Genomic DNA, 20333 nt, shown 5'->3' on the forward strand with positions numbered 1-20333 from the left:
TTAGCAAAACATCAGTAGGTTTACAAACAGCATTAACAACTCCTTCTGCTCATCTAACACCTTCCTTTAAGAATTTCAAGGCACTCTGATGACAAGTAATTAAGTTATGGCATACCCCCAGTGAAAGGGAGAACTCTGATTTTTTTACCCATTTATATTACCATTCTGATTAAGAAAAACACTGAGCACCATATGTCCAGACCATGCTTTCCATTCACCTGCCTTGCAGCAGCAGCAGCTCTCACATCCTGATTAGTGCAAGGATACATATTAATCCCATGCTGGTACTGTATAAGCATGTTGCCCTTACTTATAAATCCTTTGCTCACAGCAAAAAAAAGAGGCAAGAGCAAGAGCAACCCACAAGTCTCCTTTTGTACAGCAGAGCTAAAGAGCAAACAGAAGATCTGGCTCCTAGTATGCCACCCTGAGAAGTTTCTGTACCCAGATAGCACTTTCTATTTTGAGGTTTCCGCCATTGAGTTTACAGCTGCAATCCCATTCACAATTACTTGCTTATTTATAATTTGGTTGTAGGACAGTCCACAAACCTGCCTAGCACTAATGGATTTTCCCCTGTGAAGTCTTATTATTTAAAAAAATCTACTCCAGAATCAGAGACCAAATAACCTTCCCTTCTTCTCTTCATTTTTCCTTTTAAAAAAAAGGAGAGATGGTTTAATTAAACTTTAATCCTGTAAATTTGTGGACTATGTAAAGACATCTTATTCAGTAACTGGTGCCAGGATGGAACAAAGATGTAACACGTACCATGAGTCCTTTTGAGTTTATTTCCCCACCATTCTGCCAAGGAGCTGAAGATGGTATTGCAAAGTTCTTCCCCACCCACTTTTATCATCACAATGACACTGCCTGGTAGGTTAGACTGAGACACAGCAATTGGCCCATACCACAGACTTCATGGCCATGTGGGGATTAGAACCCAAGTCGTCCCAGTCCCAGTCTAATACTCTAACACTGCAACAACAAAAAAACCTTACAGACTTAACACACATAGGCTTTTGTAGAAGGACCTTCCTCCTCAGAGGAAGGAGGAGGAGTGCTGCTCAGGCAGTGCTAACTACTGGTATTTGGCTGCATGAGTCCCTGCTGCTGTAGGAGGACTCCGCTCCAGCTTATTTCTTCCTGGAGTACTGGCATAAGAAGAGCCTGGTGGAACAGGCTCATCTTGTCCAGCATCCTGTTCTCTCAGTGACCAACCAGATGCCTGTAGGAAACCTGCAAGGAGGACTCTCCTCTCCTGTGTTTTCCAGAAACTGGTGTTCAGAAGTGTTGTTGTTGGTTAAGTCATTTAGTCATGTCCAACTCTTCGTGACTCCATGGACCAGAACACACCAGGCACTCCTGTCTTGCACAGCCTCCCGCAGTTTGGTCAAACTCATGTTCGTAGCTTCGAGAACACTGTCCAACCATCTTGTCCTCTGTCGTCCCCTTCTCCTTGTGCCTTCAATCTTTCCCAACATCAGGGTCTTTTCCAGGGAGTTTTCTCTTCTCATGAGGTGGCCAAAGTATTGGAGCCTCAGCTACAGGATCTGTCCTTCCAGTGAGCACTCGGGGCTGATTTCCTTCAGAATGGATAGGTTTGATCTTCTTGCAGTCTGTGGAGCTCTCAAGAGTCTCCTCCTTGTTTCTCAGACCACAGCAATTGCAGAGCGCTGCATTTCCCAGAGTAAAGCATGAGCCTTGCCTCTTTCCTGAACCTTGCCCCTCTTTGCCTCATGAACCTTGCTAAGCCTCACTTGCCACACCACAGAGCCCAACAGTGGCAAAACTGCAGGTAGGGGTGGGAAGGCAAGGAATCAGCAGCCAAGCTTGCATATGAGGATGCAGGCAGCATTAGTGCTGACCTAGTAGGGTAGAGAGACAGAATTCCCATGTCCAGTTTGGGTGGGTGGGGTATCAAAAAAAGGAAGCACCACCTCACTTTGTTTTGATGTGTGGCAGGCAGCAATTTTTCCTGCTCTCCATGCCCTTTGAAGAAAGCATGTAATAGGATCTTGTCAGGAAAGGAGAGTCCTAAAATATATATCTTTTCCCCTGTATAACTCTCCATCACAAATATAGTTTATCTGTGAGGGAAAGCCAGTGACTGCATAATTTCATGGTTAACTCATGTTTAAAGTGGTTTCCAAATTAGAGAGAGCTACACAGAAGCATGGAGGTGAAGGTAAAGAAGAAGCTAAACTGTTCTTAATTATAAGACAAGGAAACAATGAATATAAAGCAATGGCTTTATTTATATCCCATGCATAGGGGTCGATACCACACGCCTCAGCTGTGTTTGCTGCATTCTGCCCATACTACAGGAAAATCATTAGGCTCTATCATTTCCAACTCCAGTGCATGATGATCGTGTTCCCTGCTCACATTTGGATATTTCCACCTTAGAAAAAACAGCACATCCTTTAAAACAGGGTTGGGGAGCCTTCAATCTACAGCCAGATGGCCCACCCATACTATATCCCCACACCAAATGCCACATATATTTATTTAAACAATTTATATACTGAGTAACTACAATAGCCTCTAAGTGGTTTATAAGGATACAACACACAAAGTAAACAATTAGTTAAGCTACAAAATCAAAAATCCTGCTGTAAAAATGATTCAGTAGGTGCTGGAAGTTCAATAGGGAGAGGGCCTGTTTGACCTCAGCTGGAAAAGAGTTCCACAAAATTGGGCCCACAATACTGAGGGATAGGAGCCATGCATTCAAGCCATGAGGGAACACTAACAGTGACTCCACAAAGATCTTCAGGATCATGCAGAGATATAAGGAATGAGGCAGCCCTTAAGGCAGTGTTTTACAAACTTGGGTCTCTACCTGTACTACAGCTCCCATCATCCCTAGCTAGCAGGACCAGTGGTCAGGGATGATGGGAGTTGTACTCCAACAACAGCTGGAGACGCAAGTCTGAGAAACACTGCTTTAAGGAATCGTGGAGCAAAGTTGTTAAGCAAAGCTGCACAATAGTGCAATAACCTTGAGCTTGGCCCTGGTGTGGGGGAAGGCAGTGGAAACTTTTGAGCACCTGAGTTATGTACTGACGAGAGCCTGACTCTGTCAACAGTCTAGCTGCAGCATTTTGCTCCAACTAGAGCCTCCAGACCAGGTCCAAGGGTAGCCCCACACAGAATGTGTTAAAGTAATGAAGTCTTGAGGTTATCAATGCACAGGTCACAATAGCCAGACTATCCCTGACCAAAATTGCTGTACAATGTCACGAGTGGAACAGGTAAAATCGGGGTTGCATAGGTTCCCTGGCAAGCTGGGGTTGCATTCAGTGCCTTTTAAATGTTATGCCAAATGCAAGCCCTGGTGGTATTTGTTCCACTATTTCTGGTACATGAATAGGACTCAAGAGGCAGCTCCTATGTAAAACATTTGGGTGTATAATTGGTTCAGCAGCAGACCTCCAAATGGCAAAACACAAATAAGTATAGCATAACTAAAAGAAACAAAGCTTAATGTGCTATGTCCATGGAACTATTCAAGCATGTGAATTTTCAAATTAGCATATAAGGATTTGCAGGACCTACTTTTGATAACTACGCCTTCTTATCTTGCAGAATAACTTAACACATTTTGTGTTTCAGAAAAATAAAAAGGTGGAATAAGATCTACAAAACTTTGAAAATTCCTGGGATTATGAAAATAAAAGCACTGTTAATACACTTGGAAGTGTTTGCTTGCCACAGTCAAATTAATAACTGTACTTTCCTTTGAATACTTTAACAAAAGAGGGGGGGGAATGGTCAGATACGCTTTTTGGCAGCAAGTGCATGGCCAAAGCAGTGCTCCCAAGCCCACACAACATTTTAACAACCTACTGTGAAAGCAAATATAATCCAAAAATAGAAACAGTTAAGCATCAGGTTCCCATGGCCCTGGAATCTCTCTCTTCCTTCTACTAGACTGTTTTAAAAAGAATCAGTGCCATCCTTAGAAGGACCAGGACAACTTGGAAATGCAGACATACAATAGTTTTTGAATTACCATCCAATATATGGTAGGGTCCTGGCTGGCCTTACCTAATGGATGCTTCAAGATTGCTCCGCCATGTTGTGCAATATATTGTGAAGAGAAGCCATGCAAGCACAGGCATTGTGATTTCTAGGACCCAACTGACCTTGGCTACATTCCTGCCTCTGACCTCTCAAATCATCATTTGCTGCTGTAGCTCTTGACTTCGGCCTGACCTGGGCTACATAATCACATCTGTCACTTCCAGCTGACTACTCAAGAGACTGAATTCCCCATTCAATTTAATAAAACATGTACTTAATATATATGAAATATATTTCTGAACAGGAACACCACAGGCTTCTCTCCAAGACTGCACTGTAAAGATGCAACAAAATGAGTTAACCACTCAAATCTGTTTGTTTTTAAAAACTCAAGACTGTCTTCCTTCAGACTATCTTGAGGTGAGCTAACCTTGCTTTTGCTTTAGTGTGATCCTTTAAAAAAATGGTTACTACTTGCCCCTTTAGCACAGTGATAACGAACCTGTTGCCCTTCGGATGTTGTTGGGTTCCAACTCACAGAATGGCCAGCCAGACTGGCCAATGGTCAGGGATGATGCGAATTGTGGTTCAGCACCATCTGGAAAGCTACAGAGTTAGATTATAAAGGCACATTCCCTTTACGCTGTTCTTCTACTGGCAAACACAGCGCCACCTATCCTCCTCTGCCTGCTATGTAAAGAGGTGGTCTAATGGGGAAGGGAATGAAACTGAGTGCAGACGGTGTGTCTTGGAGTCATTAAAGGAGGGTGCAGACTTCCGGTCTGCCGCGCTGGAGAAAGAAGACGCAGGGACTGCGAGCTCCGCAGTCCCTGGCATCGCGGAGGGGGGGGAATTCCGCGGGGCGCGCGGATTCCCCATAAGAACTTCGGGTCGAGCGTCCCGAAGGCTCAGAGACCGGCGGGCTCCGTTTTGGCGATTCCTCCGCTGCCCGGGGACCCAGTAGAGTCCCCGAGAGTCAGCGGAGTTGGAGTCGCGGGAGCCATTTTGGTCAACATTGGAACCTCCGTAGAGCGAAGCCCCGAGTCTTCTACCGGGCAGCGGCAGATTCTCCCAAGAACTCAAAAGACATCTGTAAAGTAAGTGAAATCTCCGTGGGGATTTTTTGGACACTAAATTTAATAATTTTGGAAAATCGGAAGAGATTTAAAAACGGGAGTCGATCTCTTCCTAATGGCTGAATAAGAGGCGCATTAAACATTCCAAAGCCGAAAAAGATACTTTGTCTCTAGCACCTGAAAGAAACAAAGACTTTGTATCCCTTTACAAATCCCGGTGCCGCTACCTCCCAAGGATCAGTAAGTGCACAAAGGGAAGGCTTCATTTGACAGCTGTCAAAGCTGTCAAATTTGCTAAAAGACAAGGAAACCGGTAAAAATTTGTTCAAAGTTCTATTGTCTGTAAGATTTTATTAAAAGAGAAGCATCTGGACCTAAGAGACGATTTTTTGTGGAAAAGTTAAAGACAATGGATGGAATAACCAAGATGGAGGAAAGCGTGAGCGAATGGAAATTTCCAGTGTGCTCTACCTCCTAATCTCCTGCCAGTTTGTGGTTAGAAGGAATGAAAACAATGTATTCATCAAGCTTCCAAGAGTCAGTTCTGAACTATTTAGAGATTTTGAAGGACATTCACAGGACACTGCAACACTCCAGTTTAACATGTTCAGAGACTTTGATTCAAGAGCAGGACTTAGAGGACAATGTGGAAAGCCTACTTGAAAGTAAAGAACAAGAACTGGACTTTGCAAAAACTGAGGTGGATTATAAAAAAAGGTGATTTGGAGGAAGAACAACAAGGACTTGAAAAGGAAAGTGACAGCTCCCAAGAACAACAAAATGAATTGAAGACTGAAGAAAAGAGGGCTTTTGGAGGGGCTAAAAATTGGGCATGGGTAACCAAGGGAAAGGAAAGGCAGAGGGAGGGGGGGACAGAGGCCTGGATCTGAAAATGGGAAAGAATGGGTGTGGGGTAAAAAAAAATTAGTTAAAAAACTATTTTGGTGATTGATTAACGGTTTCTGAAATCTTGGCCTGATAAAGGACTGCTGATTCATGGGGGGAAAGGGACATCGGGAGGAGAAGGGGGAGCGAATAGATATAAAACTTTAGTTTTCTGGAGGGAGGTAGAAGAATGGCTTGGGAAACAATTTTTAGATTTGTATTAATATGATTGCGTTCAGATAAGTGTCTGGATGGAGGGCCGCCTTCCCCCTCTCTTTGCTCAGAAGCACCTGGTGGCAGGGGGTGCTCTGGGGAGGAGAGGGGGGGTGGAGGGAAGCCCAGACACAAAAATGGAACCTTTGAAGTGCTGCGCCTCGCAGGTTCCTCTTGTGGCAGGAGGGGACTCGTGGGGGGGCAGCATGAAGAAGGAGGATTAAGTCAATATTATAAGGATAAGATTTGGAACTGGATTAGAAAACACGCCATAATTAATTAGAGAAGTTAGGAAAACCAGGAAGAGGAGATCTGAGGAAGTCATAATTACAATGTGATGAATATAAGAATGGGGAATTTTTTTAAAAAAAATTGTCTGTTTTTTCTCTCTTTTTTATTTTTTTATTTTTTGATCTTTTTATTTTTGCCTTTTTTCATTTGTATTTTTTATGGGTACTGTGTCTAAAGGAGCAGCTGTGGGGAAACCTGCCCCCAGAACCCCTCCGTCCTTGTCCTCTCAGTGGCAGGGGGGGGATGAGGGGGGGAGGTCAAACCCAGTCTTATAATGGACCCCTTTGATTCTCAACACCAGCGGGTGCCACAGGTGGCAGAGGTGGACGCGTGGGTGGGGGGTATTTGAAGGGACAGAAAATATACTGTATGTCTTGTTTGTTTTGTTTGTATAAAAATCCAATAAAAATTATTTTAAAAAAATAAAAAAATAAAGGAGGGTGCAATATCCATATCAAACGTGGTGGCCCCATTTATAAATTGCTATCCTCTACTGCTACCATACTTAAAGCTCTAACCATGTTCTCAACACTCCCCACCGCCTAGCAGCTACACAGAATGTCTCACTGAAAACAAGTGATTACACATATGCAAAAAATGAGATTAGTGTCAAACCTCGAACGGCTCCGTTTCCAAACGTTTCGGCTCCCAAACGCCAAAAACCCTGAAGTAAATGCTCCAGTTTTCGAACGTTTTTCAGAACCCACACATCCAACGCACCTTCGGCTTGAGTGCAAGAAGGTCTTCAACCAATCAGAAGACGCGCCTCGGTTGTCGAACATTTCAGAAGTCGAGCAGTCTTCCGGAACGGATTATGTTCGACAGCTGAGGTTTGACTGTATTTAATTGCTTTGTATGCAAACCTGGCTTCCGAATAAACATTGTGGACTTAAGAACCAAAATCATGCTAGTGAGGTTGGGGGGGGGGGTGTTTTCTAAGTAGCATTTGACAAATGCTCGGCTGTAGGATATTATGGTTTTATGAAACAAGGTGAAATTCCCTGTCCATAAATCACCCTTTTTCACTTTTCCAATTTTTTAAATGCTGCTTCAGCCTTGGTAGAAATAAATTTTTAATACCTGAGCTCCTGTAACCCGACAAAGCATTTGTTAGATGCACTGTGCTCAGTCAGCCTTATTTCGCTCCCTCCTGAATGAAGGTATGAGAAAATGGATGTGTACCGGCAAGGACCAGACAAGCCATCTGATTCCAGCCAAAGGGCTTTGGTGAGCTACCTGTCAAGCAGTAAATCATGTGCCTGCGGAGGGAGGGGAGCACACTCCTCCGCTCGAAGGTGACTCTTGAGAACAGCGGTCAGCTATGAATCAAATCCCCATTACATCACCAACTTCTGCATTTTAGGGATTCTCTTTCTTTCCTGTCGCTGCGTCTGTCTGCGTTGCAGCTATTCGTGGTGAAGCAATTACGAGTTCGTTGGAAGGGTGCCAGGCATTTCCCCAAAGAGGCGTGCTGCCTACATCCCTACTCATTCTCTCCTATTCTGCATATATGGCATTAGCCATGATTCTCAAACATCCCTTGCACAACGGACCCAAAAGGTCATAGGCATAGGCACTCCCTATAAAGGGAAAGTGTGAAGAACCTTCTGCCGTCCTCCTACCTACACCATATGTTGGATTCACCATATACAGTGAGTTTCATCACATTTACACGTTGGTTTCTTTTCATTTACTTGACAAGATTTATATGCTGTTTAATTGCCAGAAACCTTTGAGTGAGGCGACAAGATCTTCATTAAAAAAAAAAAGCAACCAAATCGAAAGCTAAAAACACAATTGACATAAAATGTAGCAAAATATTTAAAAAGCCAGCAGTTTCAAAGCAAATATGCATAATAAACTGCATGTTAAAATTACTTGTGTGGATAGGCTTGCCAAATAAAAAATTAAAAAATCGGTTAGCAGGTGCCAAAAAACAATAAAACAGAGAGATATGAATGGGCAAAAGAGGCAGGTTCCAGGGAGTAGGTGCTAGCACAACAGAGGATCAATTCCTTGCAGATGTAGAACTGTCAGTTCCTTGTACTCAGTGCTATTTTTCTAGAAAAATATGATGTGCTGGAACTCACCATGAACACCTCCCTCGTTCTCTTAGAATGGCAGTAACACCCACCTGAGAGGTGCTGGAACTGAGCTCTGGCGAGGTCTGGCTGAAAAAAAGCCCTGTTTGTACTCTAAATTAATTGGGGTGTGTGCACATGCAATATGGTATGTTGTCTACCTGTGATGAGTTTAGTTGTTTGCCAAAGAACTCTGGAAATCGTGATTTGGTGATAGCAAAATTAGGCGTTCAGCGGCAGATCCAAGTGGGGTCCAACAGCTACACAGGGGCATAAAGAGCTTCCCACTCAAGCTAAGTGGGAAGGAGCACATAAATCCTTCTTCTGCCTGTGGCTTTTCCTCACAATTCCTCCCCTAACTTATTCTTGCCCCCTGCTACAAGGGGTTCTGGGTATGTTTTCCAACATTGTGACGAGTAATGACTCTAGGAAGGGACAGGCAGTGGGTACACAAAGGCAAAGGACAGTCTCTCCTATCCTAAATTCCTGCATCTTGCCCCTATTTTGTAGCTATTCAGTGGCAATCAGGATTCCCAGACTGAATGTCTAATTCCAGCCGTCTTGCTGCCTGCTTAAATATATTGTAGACTCTTAAGTTCCCATGGGACCCAATAACCATTCTTTTTTGTGATTTGCTTTAAGGAGAAGGTTGAGGATTGTATTTGGAACCTGTCATAAATTTCTTATGCAGAGGAAGGTTAAATGTGGCAGGTTAAATGTGTGACTAGGATACTCTTAAGGTTTATGACCGTTTCAAAACATTACAGCAAAGCTTACGAAGCTTACATATTAGATTCAAGCCAGTCACCAACTGTCAGGCAAATTTAGTGAGGACCGGCCATTTTTCATCTGCTGCTAGATGGGTAAGTATGTTAAGAATATCTATCCACTTATTAGCCATCCACTTTTAAAACAATGTATTCTACTAATCAAAATAAAATGACAACAACAAAACTAGCAGTGTAGAGTTTTGTCCCTTTCCTTTTTCTGTAACCAATCACTGCAGTTTAAGGTAAAGACAAACATTTATTCAAAGTGAAGAAGAAGTGGTTTGGCTGAACATATGCTCACTTCATGCCAAAGCATTTCTTTTCAGGGCAAAGGAAATGTGCTCAGACCAGGTACACTGTACTTCATCATTTTTTATATATATAAAAAAATCAAAGTGTCCAAAAGTACTTGGCACTGCATCACAAGTAGTAAAATGAGTCACTGGCTTGCCCCTCTTAAGACTACCTTCTGCACAAAGTGATCTAGTACAACAGTGCTAGCAAACTTGGTGCCCTCCATGTTCATTAACTTCAATGGGTCTACTCTCAAGCAAAACATTGCTGCATACTACCAAGTATGAGACCTGCATCCGATTTACATCTGATTTGCCAAAGTTAAATCCATAACATAACCTATTTCTCCACTCCACGAACATGCTATACGGCAGGGATGTCGAACCAGTAGATCGTGATCTACCGGTAGATCCCCAGCTGATCCTGGTAGATCGCAGGATCCTTATGTACAAAACGTTCCGGGGGAAAAAGCTTAAAAGCTCTGTGCAATGGTCCCCCAAAAAGCTCAACAACTCTGGGCACTTCCCTCCTAAAAAAAAAGCTCAACAACTCTGGGCAATCCACCCACCCTACGCACACTCCTCCTTCCTCCAATGACAATTGGTAGATCACTGTCAGTTTTTTTATACTGAGCAAGTAAGTGAAGAACTGTTAGCAAACAATAAAGTTTCCCAACAAACTTGATAGCTGCCTCTCAGGTTCTGTGGAAGAAGATTAGCTTGGATCCTAAAATAAGAACCTCTCCCCTACAGCTACCTGCGCCCCACAGAAAGCCTCTATGAAAAATCAAGCAATGTGGAATGGAGCATTGAGGGTTGCTGGGAGAGGAAGAAGCGGACTCTGACAGCAGTTCCCTCCTGAGGAGCAAGCTTCTCTGCTCCCCTTCGCTCATTTGGCAGGAAAGCCAAGGGAAATCCTTCCCTTGCCACGGGCTCTGTTTCTTATCCTGAACTGAACCGCCTCTCCTCCCACTTTCATCCATAAAGGAACTCAGAGCACAGAGGTTTCCTTTTTTGTGCTCGTGTTCATTCGCTCCATTTAAAGCAGATGTTATTCCTAAAGACAGCTGCTAAATTATACCAAGATCAACAGCTAACCAGCTACTGCCATAGATAGTCATGACTAAGGCTACTGTTCGTGCCACATTTTTCTTATATGGAACAAACTGAGTTGGCACCAATGGACACTCTGAGAAAAAAACTATGGTGTATGCATTTCCTGAAGATGCCCGACATGCCAAAAGTTAGCATAACAGTAATCTGCTGTGCAAACTTGAGAAATGAGAGAAATCGGTAATCACTGTAATGAGAAGAGCAAGTAAATACAACACAGCCAGTTCTACTTTTCTTACATTTACATCCCACTTTTCTTCTATCATAGACCCCAAGGCAGTGTAAACATAGTTTCCAAGTGGTCATACATCCAAGCACTGATCTGCTGTCAGGGACTGGCTGGTCAAAGAGGAATGAGAGACACCAGCCAGGGAATCCTAAAGCAAAACCCCAGAGGTGTAAGACTCAGAGCCAGGGGATTGGTTGTGGGACACAGAGGAGCTGTCAGAGGGAGAAGATTGGTGGGAGGTGGTGTCGGAAGCTGAAAGAGCAACAGGATTTAGTGAGCAGGCAGAGCCTGTGACAGGGAACAGTTCAGACTCTGAGGCTAAAGCAGAGATGCAGCATCAATAGACTGCTGAAGAATCCAGGGAGTCTCTCCCTCCTGCTGTGACAAGCTCCCCTTCCCGCTGGTCTCCAAGGACATGCAGAGTAATGAGAAAAGCAGAGCAGAGGTCAGAGGTGGACAGACAAAGTTTGAGACTGCTTGGGGAACATCCTGAAGGTTTTAAGGGTGGTAGAAGGCCTTCAATCCTGGGAACTGCTCCATAGGAGCAAGACGTATTGGAAAGGGTTGCTGAGTTGCATTTCGTTTCCTTAAATACTTAACTTCACCAGCATCATATATTTTCTTCCTTTCTTGCTGACCTGCGTCTGACCCCAGCCCTGACACCTTCTTAGCTTCAACAAGGGGGTGGCCTTATGTGCCTTCAGCCTATATGCTGGGGCCTTGTTTGGCCAGATTCTTTGATTTTGAATAATCTTTACCTCCTCTGGGCATACAATATATTCTTGCACTGCGCTGCAGTTACCTAAATTTTCAACATTCAACATCTGCATAAAGCAGACAGGTTTTGTTCACACAGATGCCAGAGGTCTCTGCCCCTACTCACCACAATTCTTCATCCAGGCAAGCACAGGACCTCCACACAGTTCAAGTCCTTAAGTGCTTTTGCCTAGCTAGAATCAAGAAGGCACAGAGAAGAGCAGGTGAGAGGTCTGGCTTAGGGAGAGGTGTGTAGCTTGGATGGGGTATTGAGGGCCATATATTGAAACCTGGAGGGCCACACTTGGCCCTCATTCCTGAGTCCTCCTCACTTCAGGCATTTAGCCCAAACCTGATTGTTTTGGAAGGCGTTCAGCTGAAGAAAACTGAAGGTTGTTTTCTTCTGTGCCTTCACTTTAGGTTTTTTTAGAGTTTTATGAGTTCCTCATTTTTGCCGATTCCATTTTTTTATGGTTGCTTAATGCATTTTGTGAAGTTGGTTTTCTTACATGTCTGTTTGATTGTTGTAAGATGCTTCAATTTTCTTTCTGAGGAGAAAGCAGGATATAAGTTTTATAAGTAAGTAAAAGAACTGCAAGTATTTTGTATGATTCACTTTGCTAATGATGGGTATAATTACAGCACAGAAAAGAATGTGAATGGGGGAATTCTAACTCAGATAACAGATTAAGCCGGGGCAGCCAACAGAAATTGGCTAACTCTGACTCCCATTGGCCTGAGCCAGCGTGGTCAATGGGTGAGGGGTGATGGGAGTTGTAGTCCAACAAAAGCTGGAAGACAGCAAGTTCTCCATCTGTGGGTTAAGCTCTGGTGCAAGGAACATGCAACACATTCTATGCCAGCTGAAAAGAGATACATTGCTTTTCTTAGAGCCTAAACATCTATCTAGCCCTTCCAGATACATTTCTGTATTTTGGGCTGCCACAGAAAGTAATAATAATACAGAATATGCCCTCAGATTGACACCGGGCCTATAAAATGCCATGGAAAAGAGCAGATTACTATCCAGAGAGCTGCAACTGTTGCTGTACCTCGAGTACACTTACATGGTGCATAGGCTATATAAATCATGCCTTTTTATTAGAACTAGCCAGAGAGTTCATACAAAGCAGGAATCTCAAATACCAAAAACAAATGTCTTACTCTCAGGCTTTATGCAAAGCTTTCTATTAAAATCACCAGGGCTGCACATGCATAATAGAGGGAGACATAAAACACAGCACTTCGAATGATCAATAGTAGAATCAAAAGCAGGTCTCACTTCTGAGAAGTGAACTATGATATGAGTTGAAAGGAATGGGATGCTGAAAATGATCCCGAGCCAATGGGATGTGGAGGGGCAAGAGTGCTAGACTATGATAAAGGGAGGAAGGCCTGGGTTCAGATCTCCACTCAGCCATAAATCTCACTGGGTGGCTTTGAGCCAATTGCTCCTGCTAAAGCCCAACCTGTCTCACAGGGTTTGTGTGCAGATGAAACTTGCAGGGCCAGCAAAGCCATTTGGTTCCCCTAACCTCTTTGGAAGTTGGGTAGGATGAAAATAGAATACCTAAATAAATGAACAAATAAATGCTGAAATGGTACTCCTACTTCTGCTGGGCGTGTGTGTTTGTCTTTACCCCCTATAAATCTTGTTCTCTTGTGTGTGTGCTGCGGAAGCTTCAGTAAAGCAGTTAAGCTCACCAACACAAAGCAGTTGTGGTTTTAAGTAGAGTTGTTTTACTTGACACACAAAAAACACTCTGTATTTACACAGTATATGCAGGTTACACCAAGAGTTTTCTCCCTCTGGTCCCAGAGGGGTCCCTGTATTTCAACATCCTTGCTGAAGGATGTCAACACGCAAGTTCTAAGCTATAGAATCATAGAATTGTAGAGTTGGAAAGGACACCAAGGGAGTACCAAGCTCCTGCAATGCAGGAAAATCAACATGCAGCAGCTTAGAGTTCTCAGATATGCAAAGATATGGTGATTCTCCAAGTCTTCTTCTCGGATGAGCTCTTCTCAAGGTGTTCAGTTAACTCCACAGTTGCACAACTATCCACTCCTTCCTAATAAGGACCAATGACCCACAACCCATGCTGTAATTTGAGTTACGTGCCTAATCTGTCCAGTAGCACTGATAAAGAAGTCACCAGATTTGGGCTAGGTGCACCTTGGGAATGAGCCAGCTCTTTCCTCACTAATGAAATTAACACATTAACTACATTCCTTAACAACCTCTGTGTCGTAACTGTACAAAAACTGGGTCTATAGCACATTTGCTGTAAAAAGTGCTATTACATGTTCATTCTTTGTCGCAACAATCCTGTGAGAATTTACACAGAAAAGGATTATACTGGAGCCCACCTTAGGTATGACTGAACTCCCCGGGGACTCAAAAGTGTGTCACTGTTTTGTGACAATTAGGTTGGTCTTAATAAAGGTATTGCCGAACTGTGAATTGAGGAAGGGAAGGTTCTACTTAACATACCTTTGCTTTTTTTGTTTATTAAATTCATGTTAAACTGTATCAAACACACATTTAATTCGCTGATTGAATCCTTAGAGGATTATGACTAAAACAGTCTTGAGACAATATAAAAGCACAATGTTATCTTCTACATTGCACTTGCAATATTTTATTACATATCTCAACACAAAATATCCAATTTAAATGTGTATTTTATCTGAATAGGCACATTTCTAAACACATCTTATTCTAAAATATGCATTTTAAATATGTTTTGACACCTTTTTGTAGCTGAGAGCTATGTTGCAAAATTCAGGTAAGTGTGAAATCCAAAGAATAATTATTTTCTAAGCTGAGCATTAGTTCAGGGGGTGCAGATCAGGTCAGTCTGCATCAGAATTCACAGAAACTGAATTCCTTAAGCATCTCTAGCTGTGACACAATGGGAAAAATCAGTAGGGAAAGGAACTGTTGAAAGCACAAGAGTCCTTCCCAAAACACTTGTCAGCTGCTGAACTTACAACCGCTCTCTTAGGACAGAATGTGTCAGCTCTGTCCTAAAGCATGCAAGGGAAAATCCACAACAATGAGGCAACAGGAGATCAAGGACACAGAAAATACAGAGATAAAAGATGAAGAGGCTAATCATATAAAACACACGCTGGCCTACAGAACATGAACAAAAATTTATTCAGGTGGGTGAAGCAAGTTAAGTAGCAAAGAGAATAAATATCAGGTGAAATTGTATTATTATTTTTCAGAAGTGCAAGCTCTGACCAACATACAGAGATTAAAACAGGGGTCCAAATGCTTTCAGACTGTCTGAATCATACAGGAACAAAGCTAACAATCCACAGAGGAACAGACACCATGGGAATAGGGCTGCTTTCATTATTCTGGAATTTCACATCATGATGCCGTAGCGTTCTGAAGGCCACGGAAACTCAGCATGCTGACATAAAGTGTATTGGCTGGCAGCAGACAGCGGGGTTTTTTAACAAAAAGGAAAAGGAAAAGAAAGAAAAGGAAAAATCACTATGTCACATAGTTCAAAGCCCCAAAGGTCTAAGAGAAGCTGATATCATGCATCAAGAGAAATTGTGCAAAACATATAGAATCACAGAATTGTAGAGGTGGAAGGGACCCCAAGGTTCAACTAGTCCCACTTGCTGCAGTGCAGGAATCCTGCGCGCACAGCTGTCCCTGGGTGGGCTCAAACCGCCAACCTTCTCGTTAATATATATAACTTTATGTTGCAGAAGACAAACGCAACCCACCAGAGGACTAAGGAGGAATCTAAACAGGTCACGGTCTTCCTAATGGCAGCTTCTGAAGGGGAAAACCAGGTACAGATTCAAAAAGAACTGGGAAACAAAACACAGCTCAATAAATCACCTACCGTATTAGAAGTTCTCAGCTGCCTTGTGTTCTACAGTGGCTAATGCTCAGAGACAGAACTGAAGGGAAAAACCACTCCTCAATTAGCTACCAAGCCAGCTATGCAATGTTGAATGCACGAGACAGAAACACTGTCTCTTATGAATTATTAAAATAGACAAATGTAACAAGATTGGTATTAAGATGTCAACATTTACATCTTATATAGAAAAGGTAAGAAAGAATCAACCAGGATTCTTATATGTGCAAGTCTATGCAAGATCCAAAGCAGATGTATTTCAAAGCCACCATTTATAATGTTAAAGTCACTGGTATCTAATGAATGGCGCCACCATTGGTTTTTCTTTATTTCGTTTTTTTTTAAAATCCATTTGAAATGGATTTTGCTCAATTTGAACAAAGTGTGCTAGTTTGGGCACTTTCCCAACACTGCACAGTTTGAACCTATTCTGTAATTGATAAGATCCATGGGACCCTTTAAATGTTACTCAGGCAACTTTTCAGTATGTAACTCCTGTGGAGGGAAGCTGTTCAAAATGACACAACTACATGAGTGGGGCTCAATTGTGCAGGATCTGAATAGGACCACAGAACTGTCACCTTGCTTGAAAAATGGGGGTCGGAGGGTAGAGATTCACATTCTACGTTGCATATGGCTGGGTCATTTTAAAAGGTGTCCAAACTTTGCAAGAAAAGCTCACAACAAAATGGGAAAGTAACTCCCCCACAGCTAAAAACTGATATTTAAAAGGGGTCCTGAAAGGATTTAGTTTTGAAGCATTTAATATCTTTGTAGAGGATATGGTTTCAATAAATTGGTAGCAGTTTTACTAAGTTTTACTCAGAACAGACCCACTGAAATTGATGGACATGACTAAGGCCCTATCTGCAGTATGCACTTAAACTAGTATCATAACACTCTGAACAGCCATGGCTTCCCCCAAAGGATGCTGGGAGCTGTAGTTTGTTAAAGGTGCTGAGTGTTGTTTGGAGGTCCATATTCCCTTCAGAGCTACCATTCTCAAAATGCCCTGTGAAGGGGGATAGGCTGTTAAACCACTTTGAGAATTTCAGCCCTGTGAGGGGAGCACATGTCTCCTATCAACTCTCAACACTCTTAACACACTACATTTCCCAGGATTCTTTGGGGGAGGCCATGACTGTTTAAAGTCATGTTCATCAATTTCAATAGGTCTTCTGAGTAAAACTTACCTGGCTACCATCCAATTTGTTCTTATGTGATCTTTGATGTGACCACAGATTGAAACGTTGGGTAAGGTTTTGATAATGTAATTCCATAGAATAGGGCAATCAAAAATCTTGATCGTGACTCTTGCTCTGTCGTCTTGCTAAGAGGGGGTTATTGCAAAGTGAAATAAAACCACACTATTTATCATCTGAGAAGGAGAAAGTATGAGCTATTCTTATTACATGTTTTCAGAGACTACTTACACCCTTGGGAAGCGGAAAGAAGCAACAGAGTAGGATTTAATTTCTCAAAGAGATTTTCTTCCAGCTTTATGCATGCTTCTGCAAATCAGCCCCAACCATCTGGCTCAAGCAGATTTCATTGCCTTTGTATTTACAGTTGGGAGATTTGGGGGGGAAATACAAAACCGGAGATCCTTGGACAGCTAGTGCCAAGAATACGTCATCAATACATGCAGATACGTACATAGGACAGAGTCTTGCAGCACCTTAAATGTTAGCAAATGTATTTATTGCACAAACCAGCCTTTCCCAACCTGTTCCCATCCAAATGTTTTGGACTCCAACTTCCTTGCTGGTTCAAAACATCTAGAGGGCATGGAGGTGGGGAAGGCTGGCATAAACTTTTGTGTGCTGCATGATGCACGAAGTGTTGTCCTGAGCATATAACCACAATTCAGACTCACGGTCCTTAAGGCGTCACAAGACTCTCTTGTTGTTTTGGCTGCCAACACTGCTATTCCTCTGGAAGTTATTTAAGCGATCAACACTCATTCAAGGATCAAAACAACTTTTTAAAAATGGGAAGCTTCACATGGGCATACAAAATTACGGTATAAACAGCTTGTGTGGAAAAGAATGCAAATATTGCTTCTCTCATTAGACAGAACACAGTACAACTATAATTTTATATTTTAATAGTATTTTGGAAGTACTCTAATAGTAAATGCATTACTTTCTCTATACAAAGCAATGTCATGTTTTCACTGAAGACGTCAGCCACTTTCTACACCTGGGATACTTATTTCACCATAACAAGACATAAGTGCATCATTTCACCTTTCAGATGGTTTGCTTGAGACCAGCTCAAAGGTCTCAAAGGGGAAGCCTTCACACTTGCCTTTCACAAGGCATGCCCCTCAGCTTTGCCTTCCTTCTTTGTTTTACTGAATGCAGGGCTTTCTGGGTTACAGTAGCTCTAACCACTAATATCTGCGAGGCCTGTAAATATTATGTGGTGTCTTTAAAGTTAACACCCCCTCCTAAAAAAGCTCAAAGTTCCCTTAAAAGGAGGAAAAGCATAAGGGATGTTTGGAATTTAACATTGTGGCTGTCCTTAAATCAGAAACTTAATTCCTGACTGAATCTAAAACGCATCTCCTCTCCCTCAAATTCATCATGCAGCTGTAACGATGACAAATGTCCTCTCCTCCTCCTAGAAAATTGAATGTGTGCACACTCTTGCATCTATCTGCCTTCACCATAAACAGCAGGGCTGCTAAGCATGCTGGGCCCCTGTCAGAGTGATGACTTTGGTATGCGGTGCCTCAAACTGCTTTCTACAGAAGCACAGGCTCCTTGTTGCCCTCCGATGTTTCAAAAGATCCTCTTGCCTCTTTGCAACACTAGAATCATGGAATCACAGAACTGAAGAGTTGGGTGGGACCCCGATGGTCATCCAGGCCAACCGGCTGCAATGCAGGCATCTCAACATGTGGTCCCTCATTCAATCTGAAAACATATTAGACCCTGCTTAGCATTGCAAAGGTGCTAGCAGGAGAAGCGAAAATCCACTGAGACCCGTGCTTTCTAGGCATGGGACAAGTGGAAGTGTGGAGGACAGCACTTCACATACTCTGTTCCCTCTCGGCACCATAAATAAATGAATCAAATGCAGGAAGCCTCTGCAGAAGGCATGGAGGACCTGTGGCACTCCAGATCTGGTTGGGACCCCACCTACCATCAGCCTCAGCCAGCGCAGCATAGCCAATGGTCAGGGATGATGAGCGTTGAAGTCCAGGAATACCGGTGGAGGACCATAGGTGTTCTCTGCCCCTGCTCTACAGGAAGGTAGGTAGATAGCATGACTGCAATCCCATAGGATAAAACAGGTGGAGGGATAGAAACTTGAATCAACAGAGAAAATGCTGCTCACACCATCTTCTCTCATAGCATGTGGATCTACTGCATAGCGTTTCACAGACATCAGAGAGAAAGGCCACTGAGATGATTTTCAGATACTGGCTTTGGAGATACTGTACCTCACTTCAGTACCAGGGTTGTAGCAGTAGAAAAGATGTGGGCCATTATTATGGTCCATAATTATGCTTGGCAGAAGAAGGAGCCCACCGGTCCAGTGTTGGAGAAGAAGTTCTATGTCTATTATTGGATCCTGCACAACAGGATCAAAAAGACCATATCCATCCTGAATTTGTCTGCTTAGGAATGGCAATGTGAAAATTCCATGGGGGGGGGGGGTCATGCACAAACTCAAAGAGTTACTAATTAAACCTAAGGACTGAAACTACTTTTGGCAAGAATTTCAACCAAGTCGAAGTACACCTTTGATCCTATGGTCCTTCAGAAAAGGCAGCCTGCACTTGAGTGGAGGCAATTTACTGACAATATGGCTGCCAAAAATGCATTTTATTTTTTTCTTTAGGGAGAGGAAGTCCAAAGAACAGATAGCAAATGAATCAAATGGTTTCATCATTAACAGTGAAAGGATTGATGATAAGCTTCACTGTGGAAATTGGCCGTGTACCGGAAAATTTGCAACACAACGCCTTTAGAAATCGAGCAATCATAAACCCATGCATGACAGATGGAAATTTCCACAAAACATGTTTGTAGGTCCTTTTTGAGGGGGTGGAAGGGGACTAGGAATCTCACCCTGATGATCAGGCACACAGAGGGTGGACTTCAACATAAAACTAAGGAGATTGTTCCATCAGTACAAGTGGGAGTCCTGCTGGCTTTGCTAATGGAACCAAGTAGTTGAATCCAGTCCAAAGTGTTTGAATTGTATTAAACGTATTATAGCACACTGTTTTTATAATATACAGTTTTTACAGTGGTTCAAATAGCTGATAACATTTGATAGATATTAGTTTCCTCTGATGCACATGGAAGAATCCAAACGCCCTTGAAACTAATTAATGGATGTTTTCTGCTGGATTTTAAACCACAGTCAATTAATAAATTAATCTGTTGATTAATGCTTTCAGGTCTAGTAATTTCATTAATTCCACAGCAACAGCAACTGACGTATGTCAGGCCTTAAGATAGCTTGGAATCAGATGGTAATCGCAGAAAGCTTGGAATAGAACTTGATAACTCATCTTGGGCTTATGCCTCTCTTGCATTTCATATCAGCCAGCCCCAAAAATACTTTACTTGAAAACATCCTCCCAACTGGTTTCAAATGCCGCCAGCTTTGTAATGAAGAAAAGCCTCAAAATAACCAAATCCCAGCTGGTTTCCACCAAGCAACTTCAGCCAGTTACCCAAGGGCACG

The 20333-nt window shown here is 42.7% G+C and overlaps 1 protein-coding gene across 4 annotated transcripts in view; it reads right to left on the reverse strand.

Annotated features, from left to right (window-relative positions):
• CHST11 (carbohydrate sulfotransferase 11) overlaps positions 1 to 20333 on the reverse strand; it is a 184454-nt gene that overhangs the window by 128573 nt on the left and 35548 nt on the right. For 2 of the 4 annotated variants that reach the window (XM_060279896.1, XM_035126809.2), the window contains exon 2: positions 12246 to 12284. The exons of the other annotated variants lie outside the window; for them this stretch is intronic. In XM_060279896.1, the coding sequence (XP_060135879.1) occupies positions 12246 to 12284 (39 nt within the window). The remainder of the gene's footprint in view (positions 1 to 12245; positions 12285 to 20333) is intronic. 4 annotated transcript variants of the gene reach the window in all.

Source organism: Zootoca vivipara, chromosome 10 (assembly GCF_963506605.1).
Source record: "Zootoca vivipara chromosome 10, rZooViv1.1, whole genome shotgun sequence".
Taxonomy (NCBI): Eukaryota; Metazoa; Chordata; class Lepidosauria; order Squamata; family Lacertidae; genus Zootoca; species Zootoca vivipara.